General features: G+C 43.1%; 1 protein-coding gene and 1 pseudogene across 1 annotated transcript; one reads left to right on the forward strand and one right to left on the reverse strand.

Annotated features, from left to right (window-relative positions):
* The first annotated feature begins 2210 nt into the window (after positions 1-2210).
* Positions 2211-5352, forward strand: LOC113655813 (annotated as a pseudogene).
* A 4381-nt stretch (positions 5353-9733) lies between these two features.
* Positions 9734-21135, reverse strand: cpt2 (carnitine palmitoyltransferase 2). Its single transcript, XM_027167453.2, has 5 exons — positions 20609-21135; positions 18491-18571; positions 18297-18403; positions 16644-17948; positions 9734-10443 (listed from the first exon to the last, which is right to left on the reverse strand). The coding sequence occupies exons 1-5, from the start codon at positions 20776-20778 to the stop codon at positions 10109-10111; spliced, it is 1998 nt and encodes a 665-aa protein (XP_027023254.2). The 5' UTR covers positions 20779-21135; the 3' UTR covers positions 9734-10108.
* Positions 21136-21182: the final 47 nt, after the last annotated feature.

Below are 21182 nucleotides of genomic sequence, written 5' to 3' on the forward strand. Positions count from 1 at the left end.
TACATGAGTTTACATTTAGCCTACATTGTGCTCTTTCACCTATCAGGGGTGTCAAACTCTGGTGTAATTATGTTTGGCCCGCGAGATCATATCAAATGTGCATTACAGCTGGCTAGCCGCATGCCCTGCTAATACTACAAATCCCAGAATGCCATGCCACTGTATTGACGCGTAGTCACGAACTGCAAGCGCCCCTCATTCTCTGTTGACAGTTGTTAACAACCATGTTACAGTCACATCGGGCCAGTTAATTCCACCCTCCACAAAACCGGCCAAATGAAAGATGGACAATCTTTCAAGAGCTTTCAAGACAGGAGGGAGGCAGATTATCTGTTCACGAATATAAAGGACAGACCTGTTTGTCTTGTGTGCTAACGTGTCTGTAACGAAAGAATATAACATAAGAAGACAATATGAAACGAAACATTATGAGAAGTATAAGGACCTGGATGTAAAGCAGAAGCTCCAGAAGGTGGAGGAGATGAAAAAAAGTCTGGTTCTCTTTCATCATCTCGTGTTCGAGATCCACCTATGGGAAGGGCATCCGTTCCTGACCTCTACAGAAGCATCCAATTGCACCAAGTGTGGCTTGACAGACAGGAGCGCGTGCCAAAGACAGGTAAGGTAATGCCCCTTACCCGAGTGTATAATGCACCTGCACGCGCTGCCTTTCCTCAGTTTACTTTCGCTTCTCGCGACTTCTGATCCTACCTCACAGCTCCGTGGTTTTTTGGACTGCACTTTCTGTCTTCAGGAGGACATATTGCTTGATCAGCCTCCGCCGGACGTGTTCGTCCTCAGCCAGGTTAGCTTCGCGAGCCGCCCACGCTCGCACCCCCCTTTTTTTCCGTAGGCTGCCCGCCTGCTTTTTTGCCTTTTTTCCTCCTTATGGCGCTCTCCAAAGCGGCTCCGGCTACTCCGGTGGACGACCTATCGCGAGCCTGCCCGGCCGCGTGCGGTGCGCTTATCGCCGCGAGGGATTCCCATCCCTTCTGCGTTGTCTGCACGGGTCTCAAGCATGTGCAAGAGGCTATTGATCTGCCCTAGAACTGTAGCCATTGCCTGGCGCTCCCAAAAAAGCTCCTGCGTCGCAGGCTCAAGACGGCCACTTCCCAGTGTGCTGCTGGAGCTTTGCGAATGCACCGCCGCGCGCTTCGACATCGAATGGCCGGCTCTCCTGAACGCTTCGGATCAGGAGAGGGATGTGTATGACGGTAAGCTTCTAGGGCCTCCTGCCGGCCCGAGGAAGCAGCTTCTGCCCGTCCTCCCTGCATGTGCAAAACACATGAGGTATTGCTGGGGAGATCCGCTTGATCTAAAACACGGTCTAGCGGGGCTTGAGGTGAAGGATATGGCGGGTCTGGGCATGGGCGACCCCCCCGTGATCGAGTCTTCTATCGCCAGACATCTTAACCCAGCCCTGGGTGGGCTGCTCGCCCCACCCAAGCCCGTCCTCCCGGGCAAGATGGATCGTGCGCTGTGGCTCAACCTATCTGGTCTCCCCGATAGTGAGAAGCGCCGCATCGCTGGGGCGCCAGTTGAGCCGGGACAAGCTCTTTTCGCGCCCAGCCGTTGAGCTGATGCAGCAGCGCTGCGTTGATAAGAAGAAGGAGGACGAGGCCTTCAAACTGTGTCTTCCTAGAAAGCCGGCGCCGCACCAGACGCCATCTGGGCGGCCGCCTAACGCTCCTGCTGCGGGACGCCAGTCCCACTACGCTGGCAGGTCCAACAGACCCCGTGAGAAGCCACAGGCTCAGCAGGGCGGGCCCCCTCCCCCCCGATAGGCCCTGGGGTAAGACGTCTTTCGCCGCGGACGCGGCTCGGAGGCCTCCTATCCCCGCTCCTTCTGTTCCGAAACATAAGCGGCCGACCTGATGTTCGGCCTCTGGGGGTCTTCAGTCCACGTTCATGGGCGGCCAGCCCTCTGGACACCCGTTCTACCCTCCAGGCTCACCCGTCCAAGAGACGGAGGGTCTCCTTCGGCGAGGTCAGCCCCCTCACTGGCGAGGGTCATCCTTTGTTCCGCACAGGCTTCACCGTTCCCCGTGTCGCCCAGAGTGCGTTCCCCGGTCCCAGTAGGGACGGTCGTGGGATCGAGTGCAGAAGCAGTGTCACCAAACACCCCCCTTCGCACACCTCTCACATGTTCAATAAAGGCTACGGCCCCAGTTTCTCTGGTTTGGCCACTGGAGGGCGCCATCGCGCCATCAATGGCCCCCGGCGTCCCGCCCTCCCGTGTAGGGACGCTCGGGAGTCACGTGACAGCCTGGCTGTCTGTCTCGGCCCCCGATTGGGTGATTCACACAGTCACGAGGGGTTACAGACTTCAGTTTGCCCAATCACCCCCGTGGTTCAACGGAGTGGTCTGGTCCCACACGGACCAGGGCTCCGCCCACATTCTGAAAGACGAGATCTCATCTCTTCTCGAGAAGGGAGCGATTCGAGTTGTACCCGCGCATCTAAGCGATCAGGGGTTTTATTCTCGTTATTTCCTGGTCCCGAAGAAGGACAGATCTCTCCGTCCTATTCTGGATCTCAGAGTGTTGAACAAACATTTACGGAAATACAACTTCAGAATGTTAACACACGGCTCTCTCATACGTTCGATAAAGCGGAACGATTGGTTTTGCTCGATCGATCTGAGCGATGCTTTTTTCCACATAAGCACATATCCTCCGCACACAAAATTCCTTCGTTTCGCCTACCAAGGCGTATGTTACGAATTCACAGTCCTTCCGTTCGGGCTCGCGCTGAGTCCGCGGACGTTCTGTCTGTGTGTGGAGGCGGGGCTTGTCCCGCTGAGAATAGCGGGTCTCAGGATCCTAACTTACATAGACGACTGGCTTATTATAGCCGATTCAAGAAGGAATGTGATTCAGAACACTGCCCGTGTGCTCTCACACATCGCTGCGCTCGGTTTCAGAGTCAATGTGTTAAAGAGCAATTTCACTCCCGCTCAGGAAGTCATATTCCTGGGTCTGGAGCTGAATTCCGTCGCGATGCACGTGCGCTTAGCGCGGGGGCGCGTCTCTTCATTCATGAACTGTCTATCGCGGTTCAGAGAAGGGGCGCGGATACAGTATCGCACATGTCTCAGATTACAGGGTCTTATGGCTTCGGCTGTCCATGTCTTGCTTCTAGGTCTTCTGAGAATGAGGGCTTTCATGAAGTTGATTTCGTCCCTTCATCTCTGCCCGTTGCGCGTTCTTTTCTGCTTTGTCTCGGTGACGCACGTGTGCATGGCCGCGCTGCGCCACTGGAGAGCTGCGGAGTTTTACGCACATGGAACCCCTCTCGGGGCGATCATGATGCGGAAAGTGGTCACGACAGATGCCTCCTTGACAGGGTGGGGGGCCACTCAAGAGGGCAGGTCAATGAACGGTGTGTGGCCGATCTCACTTCGCTCAGCCCATATAAATTACTTGGAACTCCTCACTGTGTGGAAAGCTCTGATGTATTTCTCACCCCGCCTGCGGGGGCATCATGTGCTGGTACGCTGCAACAATACGACAGCTGTAGCGTATATCAACCGTCAAGGCGGCATGCGCTCCTCCAGGCTTCACGCTCTGGCTCACAAGCTGTTGGTATGGAGCACGCCGTTACGGGCGACTCACGTCCCGGGCCTTTTGAACAGAGGTGCAGACCTTCTGTCGAGGGGGAACCCTCTGAACGGGGAGTGGAGGCTCCACCCCCAGATAGTGGGACTGCTCTGGGAAAGGTTTGGCCAGGCTGCCGTCGATCTCTTCGCCTCGCGCGAAAACGCCCATTGTCCTATGTTCTTATCGCTTCGGGACGAGGACGCCCCCCTCGGCGTGGACACTCTGGCTCATCCATGGCCCAGCGCGCTGCTCTATGCTTTCCCTCCGCTCTGCCTGATATACCCGACCTTGGCCAGGGTCGCGGTGCGGGGTTTATCTCTGATCCTCATAGCCCCCAGGTGGCCCAAGGCACCTTGGCACGCAACAGGATCTCCTGACCCAGGCAAACGGGGAGATTTTTCATCCTCACCCGGGCAGGGTGGCTCTCTGGGCCTGGCCCGTGAGAGGGCGAATTTGAGCACGCTGGGGCTTCCGCCCCGTGTTATCGCCACGATTCAGAGTGCCAGGGCCCCTTCCACACGCTCTCTCTATGATTGCAAATGGCGTGTGTTTGAGGCGTGGTGCGAGGAGCACCAGCTCGTCTCGTATCTGTGCTCAGTCACTGATATTTTGGGTTTTTTACAGGGCCTTATCGATCGTGGCAGGTCTTTTTCGACAATTAAGGTCTATTTGGCGGCTATCGCTGCATGTCACGCCGGTTTCGCCGGCACTACGGTGGGGCAGCACCCCCTTATCCGTAGATTTATGAGGGGCGCGTGCCGCTCCCTGCCGGTCACCAGGAGTGTGGTCCCGGATTGGGATCTCTCCTTGGTGCTGGAGGTGTTGGCCCAACAGCCTTTTGAGCCCCTGGGGGATATCTCCCTCAGGTTGCTGTCCTTCAAGACGGCGCTGCTCCTGGCTTTGGCTTCCGCCAAACGTGTCAGTGATTTGCATGCGCTCTCGGTTCATTCCTCGTGCACCAAATTCTCGCTTAGCGGGGATAGGGTTTGGCTTAAGCCTAACCCGGCCTTCGTGCCTAAGTGCTTTCCAGCCTTCACTGGTGGTGTGATCGAGCTCTCCGCTTTTCACCCTCCTCCTTTTTCCTCTGCAGAGGACTAGAGGTTGAATGCTTTGTGCCCTGTGCGTGCCCTATGGGCGTACGTGGACAGGACGAACTCTTTTCGGGGGAGCGATCAGCTCTTCATCTCTTGGGCCCCGCCGAACACGGGAAAACCCATCTCTAAGCAACGCCTCTCTCGCTGGATTGTAGAAGCTATCTCCTTAGCGTATGAGTCTAGGGGCGTGCAGCCTCCAGATGGCCTCAGGGCTCACTCCACTAGAGGCTTGGCTGCTTCGTGGGCTGTTTGGGGGAGTTCCCTTGCAGGACATTTGTGCCGCGGCGAGCTGGTCCTCTCCGCACACCTTTGTCAGGCACTACCGGCTTGATGTTACTCATACCACCGTGGCTCATGCGGTCTTGAGCGTGGGCTCTTCGTAGCCTCATGCACTCTTGTCAGCCCTGTCCGCCCGGCCTGGCTGTGCATGTTTTTCAGGCATATGGTCTTCTCCCCGCCATACGCTCGGGTTGGTCCATTTACATGTTATTTACATGTTCTTTTCCGGCAGGCTGCCCGCTTGTTGGACGTCAGCGAGGTTTTAACATGCATGTTGCCGCATGCTGTGTTTCCCTTTGGCTGAGCTTTTTGCCCCGCGCAGTATGTTATGTCTGCTGCTTTGTGACGTGCCGAGCACCACCTTTTTGGCCATCCTCTGGCTTACAGGGCCTCACTGTGAGCGTATTGGGCAACTGGGGAGTTGTCTATATCTCCCATAGGTGGATCTCGAACACGAGATGATGAAAGAGAACATTAGGTTACTGTCGTAACCCCGGTTCTCTGAAACATCGAGTGGAGAGATCCACCAAGTTTGCCCCGCTTGCTGCATGAGAAGCGAATATGTACACTGAGGAAAGGCAGCGCGTGCAGGTGCATTATGCACTCGGGTAAGGGGCGTTACCTTACCTGCCTTTGGCACGCGCTCCTGTCTGTCAAGCCAGACTTGGTGCAATTGGATGCTTCTGTAGAGGTCAGGAAAGGATGCCCTTCCCATAGGTGGATCTCTCCACTCGATGTTTCAGAGAACCGGGGTTACGACAGTAACCTAATGTTTCCCGGCAGACTATGTTCATGAAAGCAAAAAAAAGTGAAGCTGCTGTAAAGGCTGTAAAGCTTTATTGTGGCAGCAGAGACAGCAAAATCTGCCCTTTAATGAGGGAGAGTTTGTCAAAAAGTGTATGGTCAAATTTTAACAAACTAAAGTTTGTTTTCATATGAAAAAGGTTGAACATTACATATCAGTTGCAGTTAATTTTTCAATAAATATTCAGTTTTGCCCGTGACTTTATCTCAGTTTTATATTTTGGCCCTCTGTGAATTTGAGTTTGACACCCCTGACCTAGATTGTTTAAAATGGAACAGCAGCTCTTGACTGTCATAATACCTGCACATGAATCAGGAGACCTTAAATGTGGTCAGCACTGTTACTGAATATAAAATAAGTTCATAAAATGTTTGGTTTGGTGTGGTGCAATTTTCCAGGAAGCTTTACTTACCTCGGTAAACTTTTTTTCAATACTTTTGTGCAAATATTCAGATCTGTCATATCTACTGCTGTATGGTCGATGATTTGCATGCCATACAAAAGCAGTCCTCAATGTCAAGGGCTTCAGTGTTGTCTTTAGTTGACAAGAGAGAAGGTATGCCATATCTTTTTTGCTATCTCGTACCAGAAACGTTTGCAAGAGAATTGTTGGTAGTTTCCACTAGAGTGTTATACTGGTGCTAAGAAAAGGTTTTAACTTGACGTTTTGTGTTTATAAAGATACCCCACAGAGACCACTGACTATGCGCAATAAGGTCATTCACACACGGATTATTTTGGCCATGTGGTAGGAAAATAATCCTGCCTGTTAGACTTCACCTCTCAATTGAGGTCGAACGCTAAGTAGATTTTTAAATTTATTTATTTATTATTTTTCTAATAAAATAGTCAGGGTTAGGGTTACAGTTAGGGTTAGAATTAGAGTTAGATTATCAAATAGGCCACGCCTGCCCGATGACACAATTTCAGAACAGCGTAACAGATATTGCGTTATCGGGTAGGCGTGGCCTATTTGATAATCTAATTCTAACCGTAACCCTAACCTTAGTTCTTGGTTGTTTATTTGTTTTCGAAAATAGGTTAACTGTAAGATAATAAAGCATAATAGATATAAAATATAAAATCTACCTGTATGACTGTTTTGTCCTTCATTATCCATCGTAGGTATGTTTCTTTTTGAAAGATGCGTTTTTCCAAGACCTCCAGAAACGCCCACTTTACGTCATGGTAACGAAACCCCTAGAATTTAGTGAATGCTCATAATAAATGTAGCTTCTATTGAACATAAAATATATTTTTTGCTAAAAAAAATAAATACAACATCTGTAGTAATACTCAGCTTAAGTCCATATATGGTCTATTATTTGAGCCCACGATAACTTCTGCATCCATAAGAGTTAATGTATTGGTATTTGGTTAACTGCTAGAATTTGTATTCAAAGTAGCTTAATCAAGGATTTTCCCAAAATTAAAACAATTTTATTGTTTTATTGTTTTATTAGGATCCCCATTAGTGTCCCATTTAATGGCAGCTAATCTTCCTGGGGTCCTCTTTTAAAATTAACATTTAAAATTAACACCCTGACCCTAAACTCCGATAAGACAGAAATACTACTCATAGGTCCAAAAACCAGTGCACATAAACTCTCACAACTTAACTCCCATTTAGAGGGATGTACTATTACAAGTAGCTCGACAGTGAAAGACCTCGGTGTTATACTAGACAGTAACTTGTCTTTTAAAAATCATATCGCCCATACTACCAAAACAGCCTTCTTCCACCTTAGAAACATTGCCAAGCTGAGAAACATCCTGTCTGTATCTGATGCTGAGAAGCTAGTTCATGCGTTCATGACCTCTAGACTGGACTATTGTAATGCATTACTAGGTGGTTGTCCTGCATCTTTAATAAATAGGTTACAGTTAGTCCAAAATGCAGCTGCCAGAGTTCTCACTAAGACAAGAAAGTATGACCATATAACCCCAATTTTATCAACTCTACACTGGCTACCTGTTAAGTATAGAATTGACTACAAACTGCTGCTACTTACGTACAAGGCTCTTAATGGTTTAGCTCCCATGTATCTAACTAGTCTTCTAACACGTTACAATCCTTCACGCTCTCTGAGATCACAAAACTCAGGGCTTTTGGTAGTTCCCAGAATATCTAAGTCTACTAAAGGTGGTAGAGCATTTTCTTATTTAGCTCCCAAACTTTGGAATAGTCTTCCTGATAGTGTTCGGGGCGCAGACACACTTTCCCAGTTTAAATGTAGATTAAAAACTCATCTCTTCAGTCAGGCGTACACATAATACATCCCATAATATCATGCACCAGTATATCAGACCAGCACATTTTTATGAACAGCAGATATGTTAATCCCTTTCCACTGCTTCTCTCTTTGTACCCATCCCGAGGCATCCAGACACTGTACCAGCTCCCAACGTCCTCTGTGGGACGAAGCCTTTGGACGTCCACTGAGCCGAGGCCGACTCTAAGAATCCTGAGACATCTCCAGTTAGACTCTGTGGTACTCAGGAGATCAGAAGTCCTTGAACCTCACACCAATACAACATTTAACTGACTGTATATTACAATCACACCCCCAGTGTCACCCATATGAGGATGGGTTCCCCCTTGAGTCCGGTTCCTCTCAAGGTTTCTTCCTTTACCAATTTAAGGGAGTTTTTCCTTGCCACTGCTGCCTGAGTCATCTCAGACTTGCTCATAGGGGAATAAATACATACACACTGTGAACTATATACATCTAATAATAATCTAGAATTTTTATTCTGTTAATTCTTATTTCTTTTATTACTCGTTACTTCCTTTATCATTAATTATGTTTACCTTCTGCTCTGTGTTTATGTTCTGTAAAGCTGCTTTGAGACAATGTCTATTGTAAAAAGCGCTATACAAATAAACTTGAATTGAATTGAATTGAACATTAAACAAAATTTAACATTCTCACCTGACAGTGGTGGTACAAAAGTTTGTTTGGCAGATGCTATATAATGAAATTAAATACAGAATTTAATGCACCGCATATCTTTTACAGAAGTATTATATCAGCACATAGACTTAATATAGAAGCACCAGTTCAGGCATTAACCTGAATGAACTTTGGGATCACACTAATATCCTTGTGACGAAGCATGCCTATTTATAATAGTCTGTAGATATATGCATGGTTTCATTTTTAATTTTTTTTGAGACAGAACTGAATGTTCCAACTGAGCACAGTGACTATTGCAACCTGGTGTGTATGGTGTTGCTTTTAATATAAACTGGGAACACCTAAGCTGCAGCTACCTGATTGTTTTTATTTATTTTTTATTTATAATTTTGAAACTGCTTGCTTCATTATGCACAAAATGGGGAATAACAAGCATACAAAAAAAAGTTTTTTTGTATTCAAATCCTGGCACATTAATTAACTACTCATACACATCACTGTTAATAAATTAAGTGGGATCATGCACAATGAAATGAATTACTACATGAAAGACCATGTCTATAGATTTGAATATATGATTGAAGGGTTACATGAGTAACACCTCCTTGGAAACTTGAAGACCCATGTAAACTTTTTAGCCTTTTAAACTTTTCCTAATTATTTGAATGAACTAAACATTATGCAGTACTAATTTAATCATCATTGTCTTCCCTCTCAGGGATCCAGAAGGCCTCCGTGTGTTCTACTACCTGGTACAGGATCTCAAGTGTCTCGTCTTCAGTCTCATCGGCCTCCACTTTAAAATCAAGCTGATCTAATTTCGACAGTTTCTACACACTGTTCATTTAGTTTGTTTCTCTTTCAGCATTTTGTACAGTAACTTCTGGCTTGTCTGCTGTTTTTCTTTTTTTAAATAAAACGTTGTCTATTTCAATAGTATGAATCAAGTGTTTTATGAAAAGATGTCACATGCACAAATATCTTGCTCAGTTAAACAGGTTCTCAATGCTCTTGCTAAAGCAAAAGTAGCAGCTGAAACAACTTTAACTTATTTTATTCCAGGTGGGGTAAAATATTGACAATTAACCTAATCTACACCAAGGCACATTTTGAGGTATTTGAACCAAATCATTGATTTCACTTTTAAATTAGCAATACTTTTAAATAATGTGAACTTAAAGTACTTACATTTTACATTTACCAATTTAAAGTGTATAAATTTCAAATTGTACAGTGAACATTTGAACATCCTGTACAAATTTGCAGAACATGTTAATTGATTGTTAGGCAGAATTGAAAGTACAGAGGATCTGATCTACTCAAACAACTGCAGACAAACAATTGTTAATATAAACATTAACCTTTAAACCTCAAAACCCACTCTCATTCCACTGAAGCACATTAGTATTTAGATTAGCTGGATTTAATTGGCTTTCCTTCAAGAACAGTAAAAATGTCCTCCAGAGACTTGTGAACACATCTGAGAAATTCGTGGACGTTCCTGGCAGGGTAGCTGGAAACATTGCAACCGATCCTGTCATCATGGACACCGTAGCCCACTCCAAAACCATCTGGAACCACTGGGGCAAAGCCACCTAAATTGACAGCTGGGCTAGTGAGTGTGCTGGTAGACAGGATGTTGTGATTTATGGCCGCATAAGCTGGGTCCTGGTACAGACTTGGCATAGGCATTCCTTTAGAATTTGTCAGGTAGCGTAAGGCAAAAAGATGCCGGTCAAAACCTTGTCCTAGTTTGAAAGACAGAAAGGTTACAGAACATTTAAGATGTTTGAGAGGTGTACATTAAAACCCCCTTTTCAAAGCAAATTTAGATCTGATGTACAGGTGCTGGTCACATAATTAGAATATCATCAAAAAGTTGATTTATTTCACTAATTTTATTTATAAAGTGAACCTTGTTATTGTAACCTTATTATATCCATTCATTATACACAGACTGATATATTTCAAATGTTTATTTCTTTTAATTTTGATGATTATAACTGACAACTAAAGAAAATCCCAAATTCAGTATCTCAGAAAATGTGAATATTGTGAAAGGGTTCAATATTGAAGACACCTGGTGCCACACTCTAATCAGCTAATTGACTCAAAACACCTGCAGAGGCCTTTAACCTTCCTATTTTACCTGGGTCTTTTTGACCCGGCTGGAAGATTTCAATGTGTCATAACTTGGGTTTTCTTCCACATATTTGCCTAAAATTTACCACGATTGTTCCAAATTATGAACTTTGCAAGCAAAATTAATTTTGTCTATTTTCATTGAACTATGTGTTCAGAACAATATATACTTTGTGTTTTGGAACAGCTTGGGTCATTTTGACCACAATAAGTTTTTTGGCCACATTTAGTGGGGCAATAAGTCACACTTTTGCCCTTTTCAGCGCAATGAACATACATAGAGACACAAAAATGCACACATAAAATGTCCACTAACACACGCACCCAAAACACACACACCCCACACACACAAAAATTGGGCATATGCCTTCGCCTAGCAGAGGGCAAAATATGATCTACCGAAATGATGCTACACACACACACACACACACACACACACACACACACACAGTCAAACACTGTTCAAAGCATTGGGCATTGCAATTCAGTTGGCCTCCAGACAAAACAAAAGCTACACATTTGTAAACATTTCACACACAGACACACACACACACTCACACACTCACTCACACACACACTCACATATTGGGCATTGCATTTCCTTAGGCCTCCAGAAAAAAAAAGCTACACATTTGTAAACATTTCTCACTTTTGATATACCTTTGCCTAGTAGAGGGCAAAATATATGGGGTCAGAATTGTTTCGTTATTCTGAATAAATACACTATGATCCACAAATAAATATAAAGAGTTTTGAAATGAAGAAATGAAATTCACAAATAAATAAAATGGGATTTGCAAATAAAAAAAATATTTATAAATTGTATTTATTTGCGAATTGCTTCCTGCTCATTTGTGAATCGCGTTCTGTGCACTTGTGAATCACGGCACGCATTTGTGGATTGCGTTCTGTGCATTTGTGAATCACAGCACACATTTGTGGATTGTGTTCTGTGCATTTGTAGACGGTGGGCGGAGTCCACCTATTTGTGGATTCTTGTGCACGTCTTGACGTTAGAAATGTTTCAAATCCACAAATGCACAGAACGCAATCCACAAATGCGTGCCGTGATTCATAAATGCACAGAACGCGATTCACAATGAGCAGGAAGCAATTCGCAAATAAATACAATTTATAAATATTTTTTTTATTTGCAAATCCCATTTTATTTATTTGTGAATTTCATTTCTTTTTGTGAAATTTGTAAAAATATTTGTGAAACTCTTTATATTTATTTGTGGATCATAGTGTATTTTATTCAGAATAACGAAACAATTCTGACCCCATAAAAATATGATCTACCAAAAGTATGCTACACACAAACACTGGGCATAGCAATTCATTAGGCCTCCAGAAAAAACAAAAACTACTCATTTGTAAATATTTCACACTTGTTAGATGCATTTGTCCAGCTGGGGGCAAAATCTGATCTACCAACAAGCTTTACACACACACACTGACACACACACAAGTTTTGTTTTCATATTCAATTCATATTTGTTTCCTCTCTCTTATTTATGTTGCATCAGTAAGCTTTGGCCTGGAGATATGCTGAGTAATGTTTGACCAAAATAGTAATGTTTGACCAGTGCTTATCCAAAATAATATTTTATTTGAGTAATGTTTGACCAGTGGTTATCCAAAATAATATTTAATAATTTCTGCTTATTTTACTCAAAACATGGCAACATTTCATAAGGTTTATCGTTCATAAATTAAGTATAATAAAAAAAACAAGGAGGTAAACAAAGTTTTATACACGTGAAATTATGGCATGTTTTTGTGTGTGTGTGTGTGTGTGTGTGTGTGTGTGGCCTGTTGTTGGTTGATCGGATGACATCAAGGCGGCAAAATAGATATTACAAGTGTAAAATAGATATTACACACAGAATGGTGATAATTGTAAAATTTTTGATTTATAAACATTCAAGTCAATTTGGCCTGTAAAAAACAGGTTTTATTATTTGCTGACATTAAAAATGGTCAAAATGGCTTCAAAACAATCTTCTTCCCTTGAAATATACCAGCCTGTAATTGTGCATCAACTTTTGTGCCTCTATAGTAAAAATAATTCAAAATTTATTTTATTATTTTTTAGTAAAAAATTAGGCATTTTTGTATATTAATAAGGTTTACTATACCAAATATATATATATATATATATATATATATATATATATATATATATATATATATATATATATATATTATATTTGCAAAATATATGTTAATATGTTGTAAACTAGTTAGACTAAAAAGGTGAAAAAAAAAAGGCTATCATATATACTTCATTTTTTTATAAGCAGTCAAAACAGACAAGGTCATATTGACTCAGCACTCCTAATTTGTACTGTATAGGAGGACAATAGGAGGGTTAAATGGTCTCTCAGTCTAGTTCTGTAGGCTACACAATCATGGGGAAGACTGCTGACTTGACAGTTGTCAAAAAGACGACCATTGGTATGGAATAAAAACACTGTCAATAAGAATCGTACATAATTCAAAGCATTTGTGTGTAAATTTTAATTTTGCGGAGTTGGATCATAAAATTTACGGCCACGACAGTTTACAGATACGAGATTTTGTGTGTTTGTTCAAATACAACTCCAAAATGTACGACTATGACAGTTTACACACACAACGCTTGTTTTCACAACACCTCTTTTTCACACACGAAAACGGTCTGCGAAACAATTGTCAAAAATACGTCATCACGTTCACAGGCATTACTATCCGAGGGAAGATGAATCGATTCCACGAAATGCGCATGCGCCCTCCCTCTTTTAAACCACTCAGCACAAGTAAGAAGGTCCAAGTCAAATGGGCAGTCAGTGCAGCAGGAAATGGCTAGGTGTGTGTGTGTGTGTGTCTTTTATGTAGGCCTATCTCATCACGCTACAGACTGCAGTGATGACCTCCTAAACAGCTATATTCTTTAAGCACCTAATGTAACCTTACTCTGAGAGCTAATCTTACTTACTATAATTAACCTATCTCTGTATTATTACTCCTCTCTGATATTAGTGATAACTAACCCTTAAACGTGTCCGAATTTGTAAGGAAAAAACAACTTACCTGAGACGATGAGCAGTGTTGTAATGTAACGGATTAAAAACACTTCGTTACTGTACTTAAGTAGAAATGTCATGTATCTGTACTTTACTTCGCTATTTAAATTTATGTCAACTTTCACTTTTACTCCACTACATTTCCTAGATAAAATGTATACTTTTACTCCGTTATATTTCCACTAAGCATCTTCGTTACTACAAAATAGAATCAGAAGAAATGTGTGTGACTGCAATAAGAGAGGTTTGGTGAATCACTACTCCTAGATTGCATTGCACGCTGTACGGAGAAGCACAGGTACGCGCAGCGTGCACGCGCAGTCAGAGCTGGAGGCGTTAATGTATAACGTTAATCGGAAAGCTGCAAATACAGCAACCAAAAGCAGTGAAATTTCACTATTCTTATTACCAGAGTTGTAGCACAAACAAAATATTAATGCAAACAATCCATACAATACTAAATAAAAATAACATTTATTGATCTGGTCTTTGTGAATATTTGTTTATTAATGACTGCATTCATTGGACACACTGTTTGTAGAGAATACACACACATGAACTGATTTGATTCAAGACTGGCATCATTACATCATGCATAAAATTTTGGTGTCCACTTTTGCCATTTAATAATACCATAACTTTTGGCTTACTATGTAGTCATATAATATATAATATAAAACTCTTCTTGTTTTAAATTCTCACTGAGGGCTAAAACTCCTAAAGATGAAACCCTAGAACCGTCCCTGCTCTTATGCCTACCGAAAATCACTGAAATTTTACTTTTACTTCAAATACTTAAGTACATTGAATATCAGAAAATGACTTTTGATACTTAAGTACAGTAAATATCAGATACTTTAAGATTTTTACTTGAGTAGTATTTTAAAAGGTGACTTTCACGTCTACCAAAGTCTTTGTCTAGTATGATACTTGTACTTTTACTCAAGTATTGCTTTCTAATACTTTATACAACACTGACGATGAGTGAGCGCTTGGCTGCTGATCCGCCATTTCGTCAGTGGTTTAAAAGAGGGCGGGGCGCATGCGCATTTCGTGGAATCGATTAATTTTCCCTCGGATAGTAATGCCTGTGAACGTGATGTTATTTCGCAGACATTTTTCGTGTGTGAAAAAGAGGTGTTGTGAAAACAAGCGTTGTGTGTGTAAACTGTCATAGTCGTACATTTTGGAGTTGTATTTGAACAAACACAAATTCGCGTATCTGTAAACTGTCGTGGCCATAAATTTTGGGATCCAACTCCGCAAAATTAAAATTTACACACAAATGCTTTGAATTACGTACGATTATTATTGACAGTGTTTTTATTCCATACATTGACACCTTGCACATGGAGGGCAAGACACAAAAGGTCATTGCAAAAGAGGCTGGCTGTTCACAGAGCTCTGTGTCGGAGCACATTAATAGAGAGGTGAAGGGAAGGAAAAGATGTGGTAGAAAAAAGTGTAAAAGCAATAGGGATAACCGCACCCTGAAGAGGATTGTTAAACAAATCCCATTCAAAAATGTGGGAAAGTTTTACAAAGAGTGGACTGCAGCTGGAGTCAGTGCTTCAAGAACCACTACGCACAGACGTATGCACGACATGGGTTTACTTGTGTCAAGCCACTCTTGAACAACAGACAGTGTCAGAAGCGTCTCTCCTGGACTAAAGACAAAAGGGACTGGACTGCTGCTGAGTGGTCCAAATTTATTAGGTAGATTTCCTTTGGAAATCAGGGTCCCAGAGTCTGGAGGAAGAGAGGAGAGGCACACAATCCACGTTGCTTGAGGTCCAGTGTTAAGTTTCCACAGTCAGTGATGGTTTGGGTTGCCATGTCATCTGCTGGTGTTGATCCACTGTGTTTTCTGAGGTCCAAGGTCAATGCAGCCATATACCAGGAAGTTTTAGAGCACTTCATGCTTCCTGCTGCTGACCAACCTTATGGAGATGCAGATTTCGTTTTCCAACAGGACTTGGCACCTGCACACAGTGCCAAAGCTACCAGTACCTAGTTTAAGGACCATGGTATCCCTGTTCTCAATTGGCCAGCAAACTTGCCTCACCCTAACCCCATAGAAAATCTATGGGGTATTGTGAAGAGGAAGATGCAATATGAAAGACCCAACAATGCAGAAGAGCTGAAGGCCACTATCAGAGCAACCTGGCCGCTCATAACACCTGAGCAGTGCCACAGACTGATGGACTCCATGCCACGCTGCATTGCTGCAGTAATTCAGGCAAAAGGAGCCCCAACTAAGTATTGAGTGCTGTACATGCTCATACTTTTCATGCTCATACTTTTTTCAGTTGGCCCAGATTTCTAAAAATCCTTTCTTTGTATTGGTCTTAAGTAATATTCTAATTTTCTGAGATACTGAATTTGGGATTTTACTTAGTTGTCAGTTATAATCATCAAAATTAAAAGAAATAAATAAGTCTGTGCATAATGAATGAATATAATATACAAGTTTCATTTTTGAATGGAATTAGTGAAATAAATCTTTAAACTTTTTGATGATATTCTAATTATATGACCAGCACCTGCAATAGTCACAATTGTCCTTAATATGACAATGTATTTCATTGCTCTTGCTTACTAACCACCATTACATCATTTACAATGATTTTAAGTTCTACTCAGGATATCATCTTATTTTATGTGTCCAACAAACCTCTAATGAGTTACAGTTAAGTTTGCTTCAGACAAGTTTTAAAAATAGTATTAACAGCACTTACCCATGGCTGCCTCCTTTGTGAGCTGCCCATGATATTTGGAGCAGGCATGCAGTAGACCTGTGAGCTGCTCCACACTCTGCTGACCAGGCTGTTGAACAAAGGCTTGGGCACAGCTCTGTGTGTGTATACTGGCAGGCCGGATGGTCTCTGTGCGGCCATGTTTGAAAGCTGCCGTACTACAGGACTCGTAAGTAGCTACGGTCTGCCCGTACTGCCGCAGGAATGCCATCTGGAAAGCCAGTTGTGCAATGGCATCAGGGCTGAGCTGCTTCTTCTTCAGCTGCTCTTTTCCCCCTTGCTTAAACTCCATGGCATCAATCGTTAGCTTTGAGACAGCATCCTGGAAATTCTGTTTGGCTTTTCTTATTCCTTGTTCCAGTTCAGGGTTTAGCTTGAATTCTAGCCTCCGCACAGCAGAAGCTGAATCTACAGCAGGAGGTTGTGTGCCAGGACCAATCAATGGAGTCTCTGTTGTGTCTTTGAAGACTTCATTTTGGAAACGTAGGACAGCCACACCATCACCCCAAGAGTGCTCAAAATTGATGGCTGCTTGTCCATCTTTGGTTAAAATGATACTAAAGGACTTGTCATACCATCGGTTACAGCCGTCCCCATGGAGCATATTGTGGGAGATCTGTATATGATCACGCATTTCCTTCTCATCAAGACACATGCAGAACAGAGCATTATCCACTAAACCCAGAGCCTCACCATTCCCTGCCTGTAGAAGCTTTTCCCTTAGTCCAGCCCAAACGTCCCTGTTCTCGCTCGTCAGAACACCTAGAGGAAAAGCAGCAGCTGGTGTTGCGTCTGCAAGAATGTATTTGAGGTGTGACAGGATTTCTGCTGGTTTCACCATATTACCATCCTTATCCAGCGCATCAAATATATACATATTTCCTCTTCTCATGACAAGCACATGGCGACCTTTCTGGTCAGTAAATAGCTCATCCCGCTTGGGTTTGGGGATCCGTGTAGAATTGAAGAGACGGAAGTACTGAGACATATCCAGCGGATAGGCATTCACCATGTAGGCTCCAAACCATGAGATGGAGGAGGGCACCCATCGAATGAACTTCTTAAAAGTATCAGTGTTGCTCTTTGAGGGGTTTAAGTGAAACACCTCTGGTTCAAGGAGACCCGCACGCAGGGTTTTCATAAACCGAACTGCAGAACACACCATGTTAGCAGACCGAACAAGCTGGTCATTGTACTCAGGTTTCGGGTCAGGGTTGAATGACATGAAAGGATTAAAGTTCAAGACCACAGATTCACGGGCAGAGAGGTACATGTCAAACCATGGAGCTGGGAAAACAAAAATGTTTTTTCTTTTATACAAGTGGGAGATAAAAATGTGTATTTCACTCTATGTCAAATTTATACTATAAAACGTTCGTTCGATATGACTCGATAAATCTTTTATGAGATATATTTATCAGGTGTGGGAACTCTTTAGCTCAAAAATGAGATAATTCCTAGTTGAAAGTGGGGAAAAAACATGGATGCTTCAATTAAAGTAGCATAGTTAGTATAGTATAACCATAAAAAAAATAATCATAAAAGATAATTATAATCATAATATCATGCAATGTAAACCCAGCATAACAGAGACTGTTTGGGATTCACGAATAAGCGTAGCTTGAACCTTCTTACCTGAAATATAGCTGGTGTGCTTGTTCATTTTGTCCAGAGCCACAAGCTCCTCGTGTAGCTCCTTGCCAACACCATTCTGGAATTCACGAGCCAGTTTCTCCGTTTTACTGCACATAAAAATTCACAATATACATACTCATCAATTTAAGGCCTAAAAATGTGATTCAATATGATTATTTGGCTTCACAACAAACCTGTACTGTTCCGGGTTTAATAGGGGCTTCTGGGCTGCCAAATATCTCTGTATCGTGTCCTCCAGCTTCGGAACTGGCAATCTATCAATAAATAAAAATAAAGAATATCAGATATAATGAAAACTCCTTCAGTGGATCATGTAAAAAGAGCACATCCGCCTACATGAGTTTACATTGTGCTCTTTCATCTAGATTGTTTAAAATGGCACAGCAGCTCTTGACTGACATAATACCTGCACATGAATCAGGTGGAGACCCCGTTCCAAAGAAGTCCTGCCTCAGTGACTATCGTCCCGTCGCACTCACACCCATTGTTATGAAGTGCTTCGAGAAGCTCGTCATGAGGCACATCAAGACCCAGCTACCACCCTCACTGGACCCCCTACAGTTTGCGTATCGTCCAAACCGCTCCACAGACGATGCCATTGCCACAGCCCTCCATTTAACCCTCACCCATCTGGACAATAAAGACACTTATGTATGAATGCTGTTCATAGACTTTAGTTCACCATTCAACACAATCATCCCTTAGCACCTGATTGGGAAGATGAGCATGCTGGGACTAAACACCTCCCTCTGCAACTGGATCCTGGACTTTCTGACTGGGAGACCTCAGTCAGTCCGGATCGGGAACAGCATCTCCAACACTACCACACTGAACACTGGAGCTCCTCAAGGCTGCGTGCTCAGTCCACTGCTGTTCACTCTGCTGATTCACGACTGTGCAGCAATGCACAGATAAAACCATATCAAGTTCACAGATGACATGACTGTGGTGGGTCTCATCAGCAAGAACAATGAGTCAGCATACATAGAGGAGGTGCAACAGCTAACTACCTGGTGTCTCTGAATGTTGATAAAACTAAAGAGATGGTTGTTGACTTCAGGAGAGCACAGAGTAACCACTCTCCGCTGAACATCGATGGATCATTGGTAGAGATCGTCAAGAGCACCAAATTTCTTGGTGTTCATCTAGCGGAGAACCTCACCTGGTCACTCAACACCAGCTCCATCACCAAGAAAGCCCAGCAGCGTCTCTACTTCCTACAAAAGCTGAAAAAGGCACATCTCCCTCCCCCCATCCTGACCATGTTCTACAGAGGGACCATTGAGAGCATTCTGAGCAGCTGCATTACTGTCTGGTTTGGGAACTGCACCATCTCGGATCGCAAGACCCTGCAGCGGATAGTGAGGACAGCTGAGAAGATCATTGGAGTCTCTCTTCCCTCTATCATGGACACTTACACCACACGCTGCATCCGCAAAGCCAGCAGCATTGTGGATGACCCCACACACCCCTCACACACACTCTTCACCCTCCTGCCATCTGGAAAAAGGTACCAGAGCATTCGGGCCCTCACAACCAGACTGTGTAACAGTTTCTTCCCCCAAGCCATCAGACTCCTTAATAACTGAACTGAACTGTACTGAGCACAACATACACACACATCATCTGTATGGACTGCACAGACCAACACCACAGACACACACTTCTAATATACATCTATCAACTTGTTTACAGCTGCTTACATTCATCAGACTGTTTACATGCTTACTGTTTACAAACTGTTTACATGCTGTTTTACACACGTTTTTACTTGTTTGCTCTTTGCACACACTGTTTAACATTTCAGTCATTTTGCTCATACTGTACAATATTTCAGTTGTTGCTGTTTTTTGCACAATCTTATACACTATCTCAAGGACCTGCTGCGCGCTATATTGTCTGAACTTAATATTGACACTGGTCGGTCGGCGCTGTTTTTTGTATCTATTTTTGTCTTTTTTATATTTTGTGTATTTTCTTGTAAACTTTTGCCTGCACTGTCTTGTTTGTATTGTCCTCCACTGTCTTGTCTTGCACTGTTTGCACCAGGTTGCATTTTATATGACTAGGACTACTTACTAAGTCCTAGCCCTGTCTTTGTTTTATGTAGCACCTTGATCCTGGAGAAACGTTGTCTCATTTCATTGTGTACTGCAACAGCTATATATGGTTGAAATGACAATAAAAGCTTCTTGACTTGACTTGAGACCTTTAATGTGGTCAGCACTGTTACTGAATATAAGTTGATAAAATGTTTGGTGTGGTGCAATTTTCCAGGAAGCTTTACTTACCTCGGTAAACTTTTCTGGTAGTGCATAGTAGGAACAATACTTTTGTGCAAATATTCAGATCCTTCATATCTACTGCTGTATGGTCGATGATTTGCACACCATACAAAAGCAGTCCTCAATGTCAAGGGCTTCAGTGTTGTCTTTAGTTGACAAGAGAGAAGGTATGCCATATCTTTTTTGCTATCTCGTACCAGAAACGTTTGCAAGAGAATTGTTGGTAGTTTCCACTAGAGTGTTGTTAGACTGGTGCTAAGAAAAGGTTTCAACTTGACGTTTTGTGTTTATAAAGATACCCCACAGAGACCACTGACTATGCGCAATAAGGTCATTCACACACGGATTATTTTGGGCATGTGGTAGGAAAATAGTTCTGCCTGTTAGACTTCACCTCTCAATTGAAGTCGAACACTAACTAGATTTTTTTAAATTTATACTTATTTCTAATAAAACAACTCTCCAGCTCTATTTATTCCTTATCCAGCACCACTTCCGCGAGCCAAAGTCTAACCGCGCTGCTGCATCTGATTGGCTGATGAGTTCTGCAATAAAAGTCCAAAACAAATCTCTAGTAAAT

The sequence above is a fragment of the Tachysurus fulvidraco genome, chromosome 14 (genome assembly GCF_022655615.1).
Source record: "Tachysurus fulvidraco isolate hzauxx_2018 chromosome 14, HZAU_PFXX_2.0, whole genome shotgun sequence".
In the NCBI taxonomy this organism is placed as follows: Eukaryota; Metazoa; Chordata; class Actinopteri; order Siluriformes; family Bagridae; genus Tachysurus; species Tachysurus fulvidraco.